The following is a 19,362-nucleotide window of genomic DNA, read 5'->3' as shown; positions in this document are numbered from 1 at the left end:
TGCATGTGCCTGTGTGTGCGTTCATGCTTAATAGTGAGAAACGGGCAAGCTGACCTAAATCTCAGCTCAAAGGACAGAAAACTGTGGGGCTTTTGTGCCTGGGGGTTTTTCTTCTCCCTGGTTTTTATTTCCATGTACATTTGGTTATGAATGCCAGTGGAAACCAAAACACCAGGAAAACAGCTGTTCTCGTGGTATTTCTGGCCTGCCAAATAAGGAAAGGTTGGATTTTTCCCAACTTTTCTGTTCTCACACAATGTTAGTTTCCCCACCCCCACCCCCCCATCCCCACCTCTGTGTTGGTGACTTGGTCAGAGTTTGACAAACAGAGTCCAGCCATTTGGGCATAGGTGTGTGCTTTTAGTAAATGGGGTAAGTTTTACATGTGGATTCGTAATGATACTTTAGAATTGTTTTTGTTTGCTCTTTGAAGCAGAAATCTGAATTGTGGAAGATTTCAATCAGTCAGTGTTAGTTGCTCAGCTGTATTCGATTCTTTGTGACCCCATGGAGTGTAGCCTGTCAGGCTCCTCTGTCCATGTTCTCCAGGCAAGAATATTGGAGTGGACTGCCATTTCCTTCTCCAGAGATTCTTCCCAACCCATGGATCAAACCCAGGTCTCCTGCATTGCAGGCAGATTCTTTACCATCTGAGCCACCAGGGAAGCCCAATCAAGATTTAATTGTAAATCAAGATTTAAGATTAGTATATTAATTAAGAGCAGTTGATTGGCTTTCATATAAAATTATCTAGCTTCCTTACCTTGAAATGCACACTAAGCCATCACCCCTGATCAGAGAGTATTTTCTGTTAAATATTGCTTAACTACATTTTTGTGACTTAAAGAGACATTTCACCATCCAGGATAAATCTAGCTACTCTGGCTGTTGCATTTTGAAATCGATCCTTCAATTTTAGGAAACTTGGAGAAAGATTTCTTGAAGAACAGAGCAACTTTTTATTTCAAGTAGATTTATGTAGTTTATATATATTAAATATATTCATATATGTATATCATGTTCTGCTTAGTTGCTCAGCATCTGCCTACAATGTGGGAGACCTGGGTTCAATCCCTGGGTCGGGAAGATCTCCTGAAGAAGGAAATGGCAACCCACTCCAGTATTCTTGCCTGGAAAATCCCATGGATGGAGGAGCCTGGTAGGCTACAGTCCATGGGGTCACAGAGTCGGACATGACTAAGCGACTTCACTCACTCGCTCATGGACTATAGCCCAACAGGCTCCTCTGTGTATGGGATTTCCCAGGCAAGAATACCAGAGTGGGTTGCCATTTCCTCCTCCAGGGGATCTTCCTGACCCAGGGATCAAACCTGCATTTCCTGTGGCTCCTGCATTGCAGGTGGATTCTTTACCTCTGAGCCATCAGGGAAGCCCTCATATATGTATATATGCATGTGTTATGGCAGAAAGTGAAGAGGAACTAAGAAGCCTCTTGATGAAAGTGAAAGTCAAGAGTGAAAAAGTTGGCTTAAAGCTCAACATTCAGAAAACGAAGATCATGGCATCCGGTCCCATCACTTTATGGGAAATAGATGGGGAAAGTGTCAGACTTTATTTTTCTGGGCTCCAAAATCACTACAGATGGTGACTGCAGCCATGAAATTAAAAGACGCTTACTCCTTGGAAGGAAAGTTATGACCAACCTAGATAGCATATTCAAAAGCAGAGACATTACTTTGCCAACAAAGGTTCGTCTAGTCAAGGCTATGGTTTTTCCAGTGGTCATGTATGGATGTGAGAGTTGGACTGTGAAGAAGGCTGAGTGCCAAAGAATTGATGCTTTTGAACTGTGGTGTTGGAGAAGACTCTTGAGAGTCCCTTGGACTGCAAGGAGATCCAGCCAGTCCGTTCTGAAGGAGATCAGCCCTGGGATTTCTTTGGAAGGAATGATGCTGAAGCTGAAACTCCAGTACTTTGGCCACCTCATGCGAAGAGTTGACTCATTGGAAAAGACTCTGATGCTGGGAGGGATTGGGGGCAAGAGGAGAAGGGGACGACAGAGGATGAGATGGCTGGATGGCATCACTGACTCGATGGACGTGAGTCTGAGTGAACTCCGGGAGTTGGTGTTGGACAGGAAGGCCTGGCGTGCTGCGATTCATGGGGTCGCAAAGAGTCGGACACGACTGAGCGACTGATCTGATCTGATCTGATGCATTAGTACTAGATAATCATAAGTTAATAAACATCAGGGAACTCACTGTACCCCCCAGAGCTAGGCACCTTAAACTCTTTGGGGAAACAGCTTCCATAAATCTAACAGTCAATGGGTCAGCCTCTCTGGCTGAAGTCTAAGAGGTTATTTATCACTTCCTAGATCCCATAAGGACTAAGGGGTCAAACTCCCTTTAGTGATGTCACTGTTGGAGAAATGTGTCCTTTCTTAGGTTAAAAAAAATAGTCTTCCTCAGCAGCCTTACAGCCCCATACTGTACCTGCAGTATAAGCATTTCATACGGCCACTGTGAGATCCTTCTTACATTAAATGGCTCATTCACAACCATAGCCAGGCTGAAAAGGATGCAGGTCAGATTTCATCTAGTGGAATTAACACTGGGACAAGAAAATGTCTATATAAGGCTAAGTTGTCCCTGGGGTCCTAATAGAAAACTATTTCAGGATTGTTTTCAGGGATTCCCCCCTGCCCCCACCCCAGTCTGGGCAGTAAGATACATTTAATCACCCCTTCCCCCAACAAGTTTTATTAATTCATCCATTCTTGAGTTATACACAAGTTCAAGTTATATTTCAAAGGACTAATTTATCCCCCAAAATGTAACCCTGAAAGTCTTAATATGGAATGTATTTCCAAAGAATGAAACCTGATTTTTTTGGATGTGTGGACACATAACTAGTATCTACAATGCATTAGTTTTATTGTCTGTGGGATGTGAATTTCTCATGAATATAAACTATGGTTTGAAAAAGCAGAGTTTATGATTGAAGACACTTAGGAAAACATGAAGAAAGAGAGGTTTTTTCTTTTTTTTTTTTTTTTACTAGAACCAAAAGGTCTGGTTCACCTTTGCTAGTAAGAACAGGCTAATCCATTTCCCTTTCTGCTGAACTCAACAGCACTCCTAACAGGTAAGCCCACAGAAGAGAACCCTTGCTCATCAGTATAGTAATGATAGTAATTAGTAGTAGCAGTAGCATATACAGAATAGAAGAACTTCTGTACCCATGAGAATTGCTGTGGTGCTTCTCCAGGTACACAGATCTCCAAGTAGGAACAGGGTGTGCTGGAAGACACTTCTGTGTGCCTCTTTCCTGTGCTGTTGGTGACACTGTTCCTTTCTTTCTGAACTGGCCCAGCAGGACGGTGCCTTGTCAAGGTGCGTGTCCCAGTGCTGCTGCTGCTGTTTCTGGTGTCTTGACAAGTGCTTGCGCCATCTCAACCAGGTATGTCTCCTGCGCCGGGGACACGGTGTGAGGGCTGCCAGTGGGCACCGTCTCTTAGGCCAGGGGTTAGCCAGTTTTTCTGTAAAGGCCAGATTGTGTAAAAGTTTTCAGGTTTTGGGTCATTTGGGTCTCAGGCACAGCTACTCAGCTCTGCTGCCGCAGCAGAAAAGCAACCGCAGACAGGATGTAACTGGATGGGCCTGAGTGTGTTCTAGCAGAACTTATGGGCACTGAAATCTGAATTTTATTTTTTGTTTTTGCTTCCCTGTGTCTTTGTTGTAGTGCGAGGGCTTAGTTGCCCCGCAGCATGTGGAATCTTAGTTCCTTGACCAGGGATCAAACCCACATCCCCTGCATTGGAAGGTAGATTCTTAACTGCTGGATCACCAGGGAAGTGCTTGAAATCTGAATTTTATATTTTTTATGGGTCAAGACATATTCTCCTTATTTTGAATTTCTCCAACTTTTTAACATGTGAAAATTATTCTTAGCTCTGACCTGAGGGAAGTGGAGATGGATGGATGAATGGATCTGGTTCCTTGGCTGTCGCCTGCAGTCCTTTACCTTAGAACCTTAGATCATTAATACAAGTCTTCAAATTCTGAAAGAAATGTGTCTCTCTTTCAAAGAAAAAGAGGAGGTGGCTTTAGAAACTCTAATACAATGCATATGTATCAACTGAGAGCTAATTTTCAATGTCTTCTCCAAGAACTATAATTTTCCTGAAATAGGAAAAGGACTGCCTCCCTAATTTTTATATATTTCACCAGCCTTTCACTTTCAAGCTATAAATATTCCTTTAAAAATCAGAAAAATTATATACTGTAATTGTTTGAATTTCAGATTTTTTTCCTCCTGAGTCTTTCAAACCGGTGGAAAATTAGATATGTATTTTATTTTTCTGTCAATAATTTAGGAAATTTTAATAACCCTTAGTCAAATTTACACAAAGCCGTATTTTTGTAAGTCAGCAGGCTGTTTTATAATTTAAATGTTCACAGTACTCGCTTAGAAAAGTACTTCTTATTTTTGCCCCTCTTCCTAATAAATGTACCAGTAGAAGTAAAGGGACTAATTAGGCCATCTATGTTTAATGTCTTATAAATGGTGTTAAGAATACCTTTCATTATTCGGGGGAGATTGTAGTCTTCTTGTAGTAAACCCTATATTTAAGGCTCTTCTTAAGACTCTTGGCATACATTTTAGAGTGTGTTTAGCTTTCACTTGGATCACGTCAAGCAAGCATGTATAAAGCACAGTAAAATCCTATTGCACCTTTCAGAATGGTAGGTCCCATAGCAAGTCAAGCCAGACCCTGTGAATGTCTTGTCACAGTGAAATGTACCAGCCTCTCTCCCCTAGAACTCTGTGTACACATCCAGACACCAACTTATTCTATGAAGATGCTATTGAGATGCATTACAAATATGTACAGTGATAAAATACATATACATGAAAATCAAGCTAAGATACATATAGACAGACTAGAAAGACGAAAACAGTGGAACCTTTGATATACCGATATGTTGGCCACATGGTCCTTTAGGGCCCTAAAGCTGAGTTGCTGTTCCCTCACAGTATTAGTAAATTCAGGTTCTTTCCATGTCCCTCTTTCACTGCTTCGTAGACCCCCACCCTGGGGCTCTATGAATACTGCAGGGACCACCACTTCAGGTGAGGAGGAGGAAGGATGGGCTCTGGGCTCATATCAACATCACCACCTCCCGCCCCTGCCTTCCAACCAGAGCAGCTCCACTTTTATCTGGTTGAGGAGTGGGATTCCTCTGAAGGTTTCATTTAAAGACAGCTCTGCTGCTTGAACACACTTGAAAGCCACTGTCTCAAACTATGTTCTTGCTTGTTTTCTCTGCCCTCTTATCCTAAGGGACGTACTTTCTGCATTCTGACGTTTCAGCATCTTATATTAGCCCTGTACCTTTACTTTGGGGATTTCAAAATGTTTCCAAAATCATAAGTAGTGTTAGTATTAATCACAGTATAATTATAAATTGTTGAAATCCTTTTAACAGACGTACAATGGGAATGATTGTCCCCGGATCACAAAAAGACTCAGCTAGCCTTGAGGATCCAGCTCATGGTGAATCAGTGTTACAAACAGGGACGGGTCTTTGAATTTTGATCTTGGTGCCAGTGATTGTGCCTGGGCCTAAACCAGCTGCCAGAGCAGCTTTTTTAAAAAAACATGTATATATGTGTATTTTTTTCATTCACTTATTTGGCTATGGGATCTTCAATCTTTGTTGTGGCATGTGGGATCTTTAGTTGTGTTACTCGAACTGTTTAGTTATAGCACATGGGATCTGTATCCCTAACCAGGGGTGGAACCTAGGCCCCCTGAATTGGGAACTCAGAGTCTTAGCCCCTGGACCACAAGGGAAGTCCCTAGAGCAGCTTTAACGTGGGGTGACTCCTATAGGACTGGGCACTACCAGGTGATGTGGGCACTGCTGGGAGGTCTCAGGTTTAGGAGATTGAGAAAGAAGAGGAGGAAGAATAAAAGAGAAAGAAGAAAAGCGAATACTGATGAGGAGGGAAAGGTCACCTGTTGTCCAAACAACTCCTGGAAAGCAGAGTGAAATAAAGATTTGTAGGGACTTCCCTAGCAGTCCAATGGTTTAGACTCTGTGCTTCCAATGCAGGGGGTACGGGTTTGATCCCTGATTGGGGAACCAAGATCCCATATGCCATGCAGCATGGTAAGAAAAAAAAAAAGATTTGTAAGAATAAAGATGATTGTTGTGGAGTCATGGCCAGAGCTATTGTCGATCTTATTTGGCAGTGGACAAAGGAAAGGGAGCTTAAAGTGAGAGAAGGAATTTAGATTAGCCTTTGAAAAATTTCCTGGCACTGGAATGAGTTGCTAGGAAAAGATTTTCTCTGGAAATCCGATTTAAAAGAGTTGAGGCTTTTTTTTTTTTTTTTTAATTTTGCTAGTTTTGTGCAGAAAGAGCCGGGAAATGCTAAAGGAGAATGAGATCCATTTGTTACCATCAGAACCCAGATGCTCTTCTTTACTTAACATCAAGGAGCGGGCTGTGTTTCAGCTTTGCTGCTTAAAAACCTAATCCATCTTCCATGGCCCTGGGAGGGGGGCTAGTGGCAGCTGCCGCATTTTGTTGATACCCAGCCTAAGAGTACGAGGTAATTCACCTGCAGGGTAGGGAATGAAATTCCACATCTCATCGTTTCTCGTTACTTGCTTCTCTACATTGTAAATCCCAAGTGTGTGTACACCTCACACATTTATTTATCCAACATCTATTTATTTATGCTGTATTCAAACCATTAAGGTGTAACGAGGAGGGGACTGTGGTGAAACAGAGTCTATATAAAGCAAGTCAGGGCTTCAAGGAGCAGACAAACTAGTGTGGGGAATTGGGGGGACTGTGAGACACTTGCATGAGATATTTATATAACTGTATGTGCTGGAATGCGGAGAAGGCAATGGCACCCCACTCGAGTACTCTTGCCTGGAAAATCCCATGGGTGGAGGAGCCTGATGGGCTGCAATCCGTGGGGTCGCTAAGAGTCGGACACGACTGAGTGACTTCACTTTCACTTTTTACTTTCATGCACTGGAGAAGGAAATGGCAACCCACTCCAGTGTTCTTGCCTGGAGAATCCCAGGGACGGGGGAGCCTGGTGGGCTGACGTTTATGGGGTCGCACAGAGTCGAACAAGACTGAAGCGACTTAGCAGCAGCCGCAGCAGCATGTGCTGGAATGAGGTCTTTGAAGTTCAGGAAAGGGAGTCTTGGTATGGGGAGGTGCTTTGACTTGATGATTAGGAGAGCTTGCACTAAAGAGGTAGGATTTGTCAGGCATGAGCATAGAGCATCACCGGAGGTCACAGCTGATAGCAACAACAGTAGCCACGGCTTCTTGACACTCACGGGCTTCCCAGGTGGCGCAGTGGTAAAGAATCCACCTGCCAATACAGGAGATGCAAAAGACACGGGTTCAATCCCTGGTTTGGGAAGATACCCTGAAGTAGGACAGGACAACTGCTCCAGTATTCTTGCCTGGAAAATTCCATGGCAGGCTACAGTCCATGGGGTCACCAAGAGTCGGACACGACTGAGCACATAACACACGCACTTGACCCTCACTGTATGGCTAGTTGTGTGCTCAGCACTTTCCTGCAGTAGATCAATTGTGAGTTTTCACTGCCGCCCCCTGAGATAGTTATCTCCAACATATAGATGAGGAAACCGAGGCTTAGAGAGGGCCTGTAGTTAGTTAGTGGCAGAACTAGGAGTTGAATCCATATCCATGTTGCCTCTGGGACCCAAGCCCTGAATACTGTGCATTTTCAAACAGCCAGAGAGGGAGTCACAGCCACTGTCTAGGGTGGGTCTCTTGTGCGCCTGCCCGAGCCAGAGTCCAGACTGGCTGTGAAGCAAGGCTGATTTCAGGCAGATTTTTGTGGAGGAGGACAGGAGAGGTGTGGGAACAATGAAGGGGGTGAAGGCTGGATCAGGCAATTATAAACCCAGAAAAGGCCAGTCAGGGTGGTCTAAGCCCACCTCCTCCCCTCAGGCATGTCTGTGTCAGAGCTTCTGGGAGGCCAACTGGCCAGGCTGTTCTCAGAGTTTTTCAGATGAGATCCTGCAGCCTCCCCCTCCCTTCCAGCACTTCGCAGGAACCCAACTGAGAAGTCCCCAAGTGGGACCTTGCAGGCCAGCCCATCAGCAGGAGGCCTGCCCCTTATTCTTATGGTCCACACATTGTTCCCCATGGAAATGCCTTCCTGAGTGCACATCTTGTCCACGGAGGACACAGACATCTGAACTAGTGCTGATGGTGGCTTTAGATCAGTGTTCTTCTAGGTTTGACACCAATTGGCGGGCTCACTGGTTTTGGAACTCATCTTCCTGATGGTTCCAAACTGGTTAAATGTTCCAGAATGTTCTCTCTTCAATTCTTACAGGAAAATGGTAGAATTTCATGGATTTTCATTTCCACATTACAACTAAAGGCTTTTTACCAATCAGTAAAGTGCCTGGTATGTTTGTACATGCATGGTCGGTCACTCAGTTGTGTCCAGCTGTTTGGGACCCTATGGACCATAGCCCACCAGGCTCTTCTATCTGCAGGATTTCCCAGGCAAGAATACTGGAGTGGATTTAAAAAAAAAAATAATGCTGGAGTGGGTTGCCTTACCCTTCTTCAGGGGATCTTCCCAACCCAGGGATCAAACCCACATCCTCCTGCATCTCCTGAATTGCAGGCAGATTCTTTACTGCGGAACCACCTTAAAGTTTGTTCAAGTGTGTCATTTGGGAATCAGAAGTGGTGTTTTACTTAATTTCCTGAGGTCTCAAATTCATAATTCTATTGAGATGTCTGACTGCCAAAGTGAAGCCTGATGAGCATTCAAGGCTTGTGAGTGAGCCCAGGCAGAGATGGGATTTTGCAGACTGGGGAAGGAACCTTCACTGTGGGTACCACCAGAGTCCCCTTGGTTTGGCTGTGTTGTTCAACTACAGTCCTACTTGTCTTGTTTCCCACTTCATTTCTGGTGAGTATTTGGCTGTTGTTTAATGCAGTGTATGTTTATCATGTTGAGCATTGCCTTCCTTTTCAATTCTTTGCTCTTCCAGAAGAAGTGGGAATGGCTGTAGAAAGTGAGCTATGGGCTGAGGTCAAACAGGTTTGAAAACGATTTCCAACCTGTCTCCTGGGAGGAGCTCTTAAGTAAAGGCAGCCCCTGGCCAAGTATGGCAGCAGTTGGTTTCTGCCTTCTTGGTGGAACTTGGGTGAATCTCTCCACCTCACTGAGCTTCCGCAGAAGAAGAGAGTCAGTTTAAATGACCTGAGGTCCTCGTTGGGTGTGCTCAGCCTTGTCCTGGTGGCTTGCTGAGAGCTGGCGCACACGTACCATGTTACCACACTGCATCTGTGGCACGCTTTGTGTGGAATGTGGGGCATTGGAAACCCTGAGCTGTGTGTCTTCCCATTGTGTCCAGAATGGCAGGATCTTTTTCTTTTTAATATTGATTTATTTACTTACTCAGCTGCACCGGGTCTGAGTTGCAGCATGTGGAGTCTAGTTCCCTGACCAGTTCTAGAACCCAGGACACCTGCATGGGAGCATGGAGTCTTAGCCACGGGACCACCAGGACAGTCCTGAATCTTTTTTTTTCATGTTGTTATTCTTATCTGTGGTGAGGACTTACCCTGGGATCACAAAGGTGGGTGACGCTTTATGTTGCCTGGATCTCAAGCCTCCAGAATCTTGTCAAGTGGACTGAGGATGTGAGTGAACCGCTGTCTTCATCCCCTTACGGCAGTTCTCCCAACACTGCTGCTGCAATGGCAGCAACAAATAGATCCAACTGGCGACCAGACGCGGTAAAATGCCAGTCACTTCAGTCATTCTTAACAGTGGAAGGTAGTGTCCAGAAGCTTTAACCCCCATTTCTACTGTGGGCCACTATGCAGGGTAGCTGGGTGAATCTCTGCCGTAACTCCTGGTCAGTGACTTGAGAGGATGGAGTGACTCAGATCTGCTTTAATGCAGCCCATCAAGCTGCCAGCCCACTTTACTGTGACGTCTGTCTAGATATGAACTATCAAGAAATGCATGCAGAGATTATTGCCTCTTAGCATTTGACTGGAAATGCCCATAGCTTCCTGACTTCTGACTAACAAATATACTGGTCAGAAAAACTCCAGATAATCCTGTCGAATCCAATACGAAGAAAACTTGCTGCTACTTGGCAAACATACACATCTCTCCCCTCCCTGCTTCATACCCCAGCCCACACTGCCTGCCACTGTTTGTCTTTCAGGGCACAGAAAGTTGGTCTTTGTCTTCTAAGGCTTTGTGGCAGATTTAACTCTGTAATACCCCAAAAACCACCTCTCCCCCCCACCACCTCCCTTGAAGTTAGCTCGATTTCAGATGCTTCTGTTTCTCACAGTCCATTAAGAGCGAAGGCACTCTGTGACTTTTCTGTGTCTGGTTTTGGTTCATCCTTAGCCAGCTGGCAAACCTCCAGGGACCCCGCTCTACTCCCCAGAGCAGCATGTGCAGCTCAGAAAAGAAAAGTAATGAATATTGTGCAATTCCTCTGCGTTGATTATGAAAATGATGTAAAGGTTCTTAAGAGGACGTGGTTCTTGGGGTAGTTGACATTGCCTCCTCACAGACCGTCCAGACAGCTGTCCTTTCCATGACAGTGGCGATTCCGAATCCTGCCACCCCCGCCAACTGGCTTAGAGCTATTCTGGGGTGGCCAGCTGACGGTGAGAGCCCTGGAGAGATGCCTCTGTGTGAGCATGGTGTAGAAGGAAACACACACGTGTGTCAATATGATCATTTACATTAAGGCCCATTTATAGATGATGGTAATCCTCACAGCCCAGCTGTTTTGTGCCAAATGCTACTGTTCTGACTTTAGATAGAAAGGAATTGAGACACCTTCTATCAGAGGCCCCAGACTGTCTGGGAGAAGACTGACTGTGTCCTCCTGTTTCCTGGTGTGTGGCTCAGAACCTGCTGGGCTGAGGGCCCTGGCTTTATGTGGCTTCCTGGGGAGCAGCCTTGCTGGAGCCTGGCTCCCACCTGCCGTGGGTGTGTTGCAAGGCTCAGACATCAAAAGGGTGTGGCCCTAAAGCCTTCTGCCCCAAGTGGGCCTCAGCAGCCTCTCGTCCTCCTGGGGAAAGGCCCAGTACACAGTTGCCATCTGTCTTTCCTAACTTGAAATTCTTCTACCTTCTCAGAGAAGCAGTTACTGTTTGTTGAATGAAAGATGGCCTTATTATAGGGAAGGAAGGGTGAGTTATGTAGGGGGCCCTCAGCTAATCAGAAAATGTTCCAGGGAGACAACTGTTGGGCTCCCTCCAAGGTATGCAGCAATTTCCCAGGTGGCTCAGTGGTAAAGAATCCACCTGACAATGCAGAAGACACGGGTTCTATCCCTGTGTCAGGAACATCCCCTGGAGGAGGAGATGGAAACTCACTCCAGTATTCTTGCCTGAAGAATTCCATGGATAGACAAGCCTGGCAGGCTACTATGCATGGAGTCACAAAGAATTAGACACGACTGAAATATCAATAACCTCAAATATGCAGATGACATCACCCTTATGGCAGAAAGTGAAGAGGAACTAAAAAGCCTCTTGATGAAAGTGAAAGAGGAGAGTGAAAAAGTTGGCTTAAAACTCAACATTCTGAAAACTAAGATCATGGCATCTGGTCCCATCACTTCATGGGATAGATGGGGAAACAGTGGAAACAGTGTCAGACTTTATTTTTCTGGGCTCCAAAATCATTGCAGATGGTGATTGCAGCCATGAAATTAAAAGACGCTTACTCCTGGGAAGGAAAGTTATGACCAACCTAGATAGCATATTCAAAAGCAGAGACATTACTTTGCCAACAAAGGTCCGTCTAGTCAAGGCTATGGTTTTTCCAGTGGTCATGTATGGATGTGAGAGTTGGACTGTGAAGAAAGCTGAGCGCCTAAGAATTGATGCTTTTGAACTGTGATGTCGGAGAAGACTCCTGAGAGTCCCTTGGACTGCAAGGAGATCCAACCAGTCCATTCTAAAGGAGATCAGTCCTGGGTGTCATTGGAAGGAATGATGCTAAAGCTGAAACTCTAGTACTTTGGCCACCTGATGTGAAGAGTTGACTCACTGGAAAAGACTCTGATGCTGGGAGGGATTGGGGGCTGGAGGAGAAGGGGACGACAGAGGATGAGATGGCTGGATGGCATCACCAACTCGATGGACATGAGTTTGGGTGAACTCTGGGAGTTGGTGATGGACAGGGAGGCCTGGCGTGCTGCAATTCATGGGGTCACAAAGAGTCAGACACGACTGAGTGAACTGAACTGAACAGAACTCACACACATGTGCACACACACACATGCACATACAAGGTGTGCAGCTCCTCAAGACAGGAATACCTCCCACTTATCAGGCACTGTGTGTGCCAAGCACCAAGCTGTAACTGCTTCACATGTATTAACTTCCTTCATCCTCACAAATAATCCTATGAGAAAGGTATAATTATAACCCTTTTTCTTTTTCTAGTAGAAGATGACACTTAGATTCAGAGAGGTTAAGTAGCAACTTGCTCCAGGTTCAGTTCAGTTCAGTTCAGTCTCTCAGTCGTGTCCGACTCTTTGCTACCCCAAGGATGGCAGCACGCTACGCTTCCCTCCATCACCTACTCCTGGAGTTTATTCAAACTCATGTCCATTGAGTCGGTGGTGCCATCCAACTATCTTATTCTCTGTCGTCCCCTTCTCCTCCTGCCTTCAATCTTTCCCAGCATCAGGGTCTTCTCCAATGAGTCAGTTCTTCACATCAGGTGGCCAAAGTATTGGAGTTTCAGCTTCAGCATCAGTCCTTCCAATGAATATTCAGGATTGATTCCTTTCAGATAGACTGGTTGGATCTCCTAGCTGTCCAAGGGACTCGCAAGAGTCTTCTCCAACACAGCAGTTCAAAAGCATCAGTTCTTCAGCGCTCAGCTTTCTTCACAGTCCAACTCTCACATCCATACACGATTACTGGAAAAGCCATAGCTTTGACTAGACAGACCTTTGTTGGCAAAGTAATGTCTCTGCTTTTTAATAAGCTGTCTAGGTTGGTCATAACTTTTCTTCCAAGGAGCAAGCGTTTTTTAATTTCATGGCTGCAGTCACCATCTGCAGAGATTTTAGAGCCCAAGAAAATAAAGTCAGGCAGTGTTTCCACTGTTTCCCCATCTATTTGCCATGAAGTGATGGGACAAGATGCCATGATCTTCGTTTTCTGAATGTTGAGTTTTAAGCCAACTTTTTCACTCTCTCCTTTTTCACTTTGATCAAGAGGCTCCAGGTTACACAGAAGGAAAGTACAAGAGTTGAGTGTTAAGATTTTGGGGACCTAATCAGTCACCCCCTCATCCTAATAAAGTTCTGAACAGAAAGATCCAAGAGACAGCAGATGAAGATTAAAAGTACCACCTTGAATATCTAATGGATGGGGTGGAAAGTGCACTGTAAAAGCAGGTTATTAATGTTTCACCCTTGAAACGAAGAGACCAAACCATTCTCTCCCAGGTCCAGCCAACAGCATACCCCAGCTCCTGAAGTCTTCTCTGTAAACTCAGTGGGTGAGCTGAGAAGGTGTGTTCCCAGGGTCAGGTGGATCCCAAAGTGCTGAGCCAGCCTGTGCTCTGCCCCTCCCTCCAAACTCTCAGGACATGTTGCCTTATTGTTCTTTGTCCCTTCCCGTCATGGCATGTTCTAGGTATGCTGCAAATATGCTGAGGGAGATGGCCTGTGGTTTTAACTTTGATCTATGGAAACTGACTTTTGAGTCAGCAAAATCCAGTTTTCCTATAAATAAGGAAGCAGGTGACCCATGAAAACACTGAGCTCCAGGGAGCAGCGTTTGACCTGAGGTGGAGGCAGTCGCCCGTTGACTCCTCCTGTGTTCCTCACATCCGCAGTCTAGTGCCTGTGGTGGGCATCACACTTACAACTGAGGCTGGGTCATCATCTGTGGTGGCCCGGGTGGGGGCCGGGCAGGGGGATGGTTCAGATGGAAGATAGAACTTCCACAATCCAAGTTTGCAACATTATCCAAGTGCTTAAGAAACGGAAAAATTATAGATTAGCTTTGACATTTCCCAAATTCATTTAGTGTGGGAAATGAAATTAAACCATCAACTAGCTCCTACCTCAAATCTAATCTTCCTTATGATGGAGAGCAGGTGTCTTCATGTCATTTCTCTTTATCTGCATCTGCTTCTGGAACAGAGTTGTTGTCCAAGGCTCAGACTACTCTTCTCTGAAACCACGCCCTCTCCTCCTCACTGCCAAACCCTTCTAAGGGGCTGAATATGGTCTTCAGCTGTCGCTCCCCAGCTGTTTTTGTCTTAGGCATTAGACTTGTTGGGAGAAGGTGTTGATTGTTGGCCAGAGACTAGAGAATGCATTCATAAGTGGTTTGTTTGTTTGTTTGTTTTTTAAAAAAGGAAGGTGGTGTGAGTCACAGTGGTAGAGGGAGTAAAAGCCACTTTGATGTGGCAGGTACTGATTTCACATTCTGCTACAAGCTAGAGCCTGATGGTGTTCTGGGCTGCCGCTGCCACCATGTGAGTCTCAGCTTTGACTGACTTCCACGCAGTCAAAGATGAACCACAACCACAATCTCAGATGTGCAAGAAATAGTATCTCATGACTCCAACCTAATTTCTGGCTGTGAACTCCCATTCCCCTGAAGTGGCAGAAAGCTAATCCATTATTCCTGGGCTATCCCTCCATGGGGTTATACAAAGTATCAGGTACCCCGGGCATTAGTACACACAGTTTGCCCTTGAGACGTCCATCCTCCTGTACTCATGGCTCCTTCAGGCCCTGCTGGGGAAGCAGGAGTCTTCTGGAAGGCCATTTATGGCCCTGTCTGCCTAGATGTGCCTGTGGGTAGGGTAACCAACCCTCTTGCTTTGCCTGAGATTGTTCTGATTTTAGTTCTGAAAGCCCAGGTCTCTGAAACCCCCTCCCGCCCAGCAAACCCAGACCTAGGGATGGACACTTCATTTAGAGTCCTGCCACTTCTCCATGCTCTGTTAAAAAGAAAAAAAGCACACCTGGACATGTGTTTGGAACCCACAGATCTCTCCCTCTCCTTCCCCAGTTCAAGGAGGGGTCTCATTTTCTAACTGGGGGATAGAGGAAGACCACGCCCACCTTTTGTTCCCAGACACTGGGGTCATGTTGGGAACCCTCTTCCTTCACCTTCTTCACTGGTAGGAAAGGTTTAGAGAGCTTAAATTTTGGAAATCAAAAGCCAGTAAGAATTTTATGCTGAGTGTCTTCTTAGTACCCTACCCTCAGCTCCCTCCTCTCACCTGGGGGAATGAGCCACAGGTTAAGTCCTGTGGGAATGAAGCAGACAGAGAGACCAAAAACAAGAAAACAGATGCAGGAAGAGAAACAGAAGTCACGAGAGCAGAGTGAACCATCACACACACTGGGGACCACTAGACAGTCCTCCTTCCATTTAAGGTCTCATCTCTACCAACATTTCAGAAAAATAGGAGAGGAAGTGACTAAGAGCATTTTGGCACAGTTAGCATTTTTATCTAGGCAGGGCTAGAAAATTCCTTCAAGTTTTGTCAAGTGGATCCAGTCTTTGAAGTTCTTCAAGAAGTTTTGTCTTCTCCCTCCTTTTGTCTTTTCCAGAAGGCCTCAGCTGGCACAGGGGTGGGGCAGGGAGAAGCATTTGCTAGACTTGCATTCATCCAAGGAGTGAGACAGCTGAGGCTGGATGACTTCATCAGGAAGCATCTTGGTGGGGGCAAGAAGGGCCCTCAGGGACTGTTGGCCCTGCCAACATCTTGCCTCCATCAAGGCAGCAATAAAGAAACTTCGTGAGGTCCAAGAACACAAACCTGTCAGCCTGGCTCAGTGCCCGGTGCCCAGCCCTGAGCCCAGCAGAGGCACACCCTCCATACGTGTCTTTGGATGGAAGGATGAGCCCCTGCTTTCTCAGCACCAGCCCTGGTTTGTGCTGCCATCACACAGCCTAGAGCATCTGCTAGTAATTTCAGGGAGACAATAAAGAAAAATGCAAGCTTGTAAGAGGTGCCCTCGCTTGTTGGAGCTGCCCTGACAACACCTAGGACTGACTGCAAGGCGATTTGCTTTCTGAGCAGAAGTGCTAGTGGTTAGAGGAAGCCAGAATGGAAGAGCAAGTAGTCTTTGGAGCTTCAGGAAGAAGAGATCTGTTATTACAGCCAGTGTCTTTAAACAGATACATTTTTCTTATAAGAGAGTTTCCATTGCATGCTGGGCCAAGCCATGCACAGAGCAGTGATTACCCCCAGCAACCTCTCAATCGATTACCAGGCTCTCTGTCAGCAGGCCTCACAGGTCAACTGTTGCTTTGCCCGCCCCACTCCCATCAACAGCATGTTCATGAAGGGACATGCACCTGACTTAGAAATTATTCCCCCCAAATGTGCAATATATGAAAACATGTAAACATTCCCATTTCTGTCCCCATCTCCCTCTTGCCATTTCCTCGGGCCTGAGCTTCAAATCAGAGATGTTTGACATTCTCTTAAGAACCAATCTTCTTGGGTCTGTGAAAAACATAGCCATTTCAGCTCAGACGGTTGCTCAGTCATGGCTAACTCTTTGCAACCCCATGGACTATAGTCTGCCAGGCTCCTCTATCCATGGGATTCTCCAGGCAAGAATACTGGAGTGGGTTGCCATTTCCTCCTCCAGGGGATCTTCCCAACCCAGGGATCGAACCTGTGTCTTTTGTGTCTCCTGCATTGGCAGGCAGATTCGTTACCACTGTGCCACCTAAGAAGCCATTTATTGAGTTTTTATGGCCCGTCAGGCACCCTGGTAAACATTTACATACATGGTCTAAGTTTGTCCTCTCAAGGACACCGTGCAGGTGTTACCGCCACTGTACAAATGAGGAAGCTGAGGCCAGAGGCTGAAGAGCTTACCCAGGGTGCTAGCTGCTATGTGGGGATCCTATGACTTCAGGTCTGTAGCCCTACTGGCTTCACCGAGCAGCCTGTCAAGGGTAAGAGTAAGGAGGAGGAAATCAATGGTCTTCATGCACCAGAGACAGCCAGTCCATTTAGTCCTCTTTTTAATAAAGCCTAAAGTCAAAAAATAGTAAGAGCATTTCCCATCCCCTGTATTTCCCTTTGCACAGATCCACAACTTTAATTTTGCCATATGGACGCCCAGGCCTGCCTTTGCCTCCCTCTTTTCCACCACCAATGATTTCCAGGTCAGATGAGGTTGACGCGGGGAGAGCCCTCCGAAAGGGCCTGGGGGAGGCAGGCGGCACTCCTGCACAGCCCTGTATCCAGGGCCTGCTCACCACTCAGCACTGCATCCTGGTCCTGGCGGGTTCCCTGGAGGGGCGCAGAACTCTGCTAGCATATCAGTGGTGGCCAAGTTCGGCAAGATGCGGTGGCCTGACTAGGCTTTTTCTGGATGTGGGGAGAGGAGAGGGCATGACTGTGAATATCCGATTCGTGTCCATTTTTTATCACCTCTGCCTGGTCATTTAGCCTCTTGAGACTTCTGCTTCCTCATTAGTCAAATGAGAGGGTTTTCCAGGGTGGCATCTGGGATAACCTTTTAATCCTAACATTCTACTGAAGGAACAAAGGTACCAATGAATTGAATTTGACTTTGGATGAAGTATTATTTGGAGGCCATTCTTGGTTTGCAGAAAGCATCTTCCTTTATGCATTCAGTGTGCATAAAGCCTCACAGAGAGGGCGTTTCAGCTGCAGGCCTCCCCCCACCCCCTACTCCGTGCCCTGCCCGACAGAGTCAGAGCAGCTGGCCCAGAGCTGAGTGTCAGGCAGCAGAGAAAGTGGCTGCGCTGCGTACATGCCACTCAGTAACTAAGACCCGTTACTATGGAAGAAGCCGTAAATGTTCAAACTTCTGATAAAGTCACGGCAATAACGTAACACACTAAACTCGGGAGGCAGGGAAAAAACGGGGGAGGACTCATCTTTCACCATCTGTGCTGCTGAAATTTAAGCCATTAAAAAATAAGCACTCGAACCTCTTAACGTTTTTCACAATAATTTTAGAAAGATTGTTTTTTTGTTAGAAACCGAAGTCTTGTGTATGAAGATACATTTGTCTGACATTCAAATAGTCCTGCAGTTTCAGTTTCGTTTTGTTGAAGTCGAATTCACATTCGTGCTTTCATTTAACAGTACGTTTTGTTTCCAGTTTTATGACCCATGCTTACCTGCCCATCCATCCTCTTTTCTGTCTGTCTCCCTGCTGTGTAGCTTTGTGGGGAAACACTGGGGTGAAGTCCACGTGATATTAGCAAGGGTTACTTCTGAGGGGAGGGGTCAGGGTAACTTTTTCTTGCTTTCTTGTTTGTCTCTGTGTTGACTGATTTTCTTTAAAGATGAGCATGGAAATGATAGAGCCATTCTTCTAAATAAGCAAAAGGAAAATGCATTTTAAAGGAGCAAACACCACCACACTGCCTGTGTGTGTGTGTGTGTGAGTTGCTCAGTTGTGCCCGACTCTTTGCAACCCCACAGGCTGTAGTCCGCCAGGCTCCTCTGTCCATGGAATTCTCCAGGCAAGAATACTAGCACCCGGCTTTACTGGCAGTATCAGGCCCCAGCCAAGGCAAGTTTCTTCCTCTCCTGCCTCCTGCTCCCAACCCCGAAGGGTCTGGCAGGTTTCCCCACTCCCCATCTCCCTGGACTTGGGTAACTGGTGAAGGGTGAACTCTTGGACGGATCCGAGCGGCAGATGCCAGGCCCGAGGCTGTGCCCCTTCTTCCTCAGCATGTGTTTGTGGTAAAAACGGAGCTGAGATGAAAGTCACTGGTGATGGTTCCTGCAAGTCTTACCAGAAAAGACCCCTGGATATACCAGGATGGCTCTGGGCACGGATTTCACTGTATTTCTTTCAGTCCCTAGGAAAGTATGAACACCAGTGTTATTTATTCATCATCCAGTGTCTCAGGTTTGTTTTCATAGTTCTTGTTTTATTTTGAGTTAATAAATATCAGGATTTTGTGAGGAAGGCACTCCAGAAATAAAGCTGACTATTCACGGCAGGGCTTTTGGCAAACGCCTTTCCTCCTGTGCAGAGGGAAACTGTTTACCTTTCTGAAGAGTCAACAGAAGCTCGGGTTCACAGTTCCGCCACCAGAAGAAGGGCCCGCTTGAGTTTCATAGGCGGACTAATGGCTGCCCTTCACTGATGAAGGACGCGGAGTGCACTGGGCTGGCTTCCGCCTTGAGTTAAGGAGAGAAAATGTGCTTTCTGTGTAAAAGCTGCAATTAACATTCTTGGACAACTCTCAGAGTAAATCAAAGAAATAATTCAACTTTTCTGTTGCCTAAAATTACACTTTAATCTCTTTCCTTTCTCTTCAAAAAATAAGA

The 19,362-nt window shown here is 45.9% G+C and overlaps 1 protein-coding gene across 22 annotated transcripts in view; it reads left to right on the top strand.

Moving 5' to 3' along the window:
- Positions 1 to 19,362, top strand: part of SLC44A3 (solute carrier family 44 member 3) — an 86,848-nt gene that overhangs the window by 57,574 nt on the left and 9,912 nt on the right. For 20 of the 22 annotated variants that reach the window (XM_055585059.1, XM_055585054.1, XM_055585053.1 and 17 more), the window contains one exon: positions 3,337 to 3,423. In XM_055585059.1, coding sequence (XP_055441034.1) covers positions 3,337 to 3,423 — 87 coding nt within the window. The remainder of the gene's footprint in view (positions 1 to 3,336; positions 3,424 to 19,362) is intronic. The other 2 variants (XM_055585037.1, XM_055585058.1) reach the window with 1 other exon arrangement.

The sequence above is a fragment of the Bubalus kerabau genome, chromosome 6 (assembly GCF_029407905.1).
Source record: "Bubalus kerabau isolate K-KA32 ecotype Philippines breed swamp buffalo chromosome 6, PCC_UOA_SB_1v2, whole genome shotgun sequence".
Lineage (NCBI taxonomy): Eukaryota > Metazoa > Chordata > Mammalia > Artiodactyla > Bovidae > Bubalus > Bubalus kerabau.
This window is presented reverse-complemented; position numbering and strand designations above follow the sequence as displayed.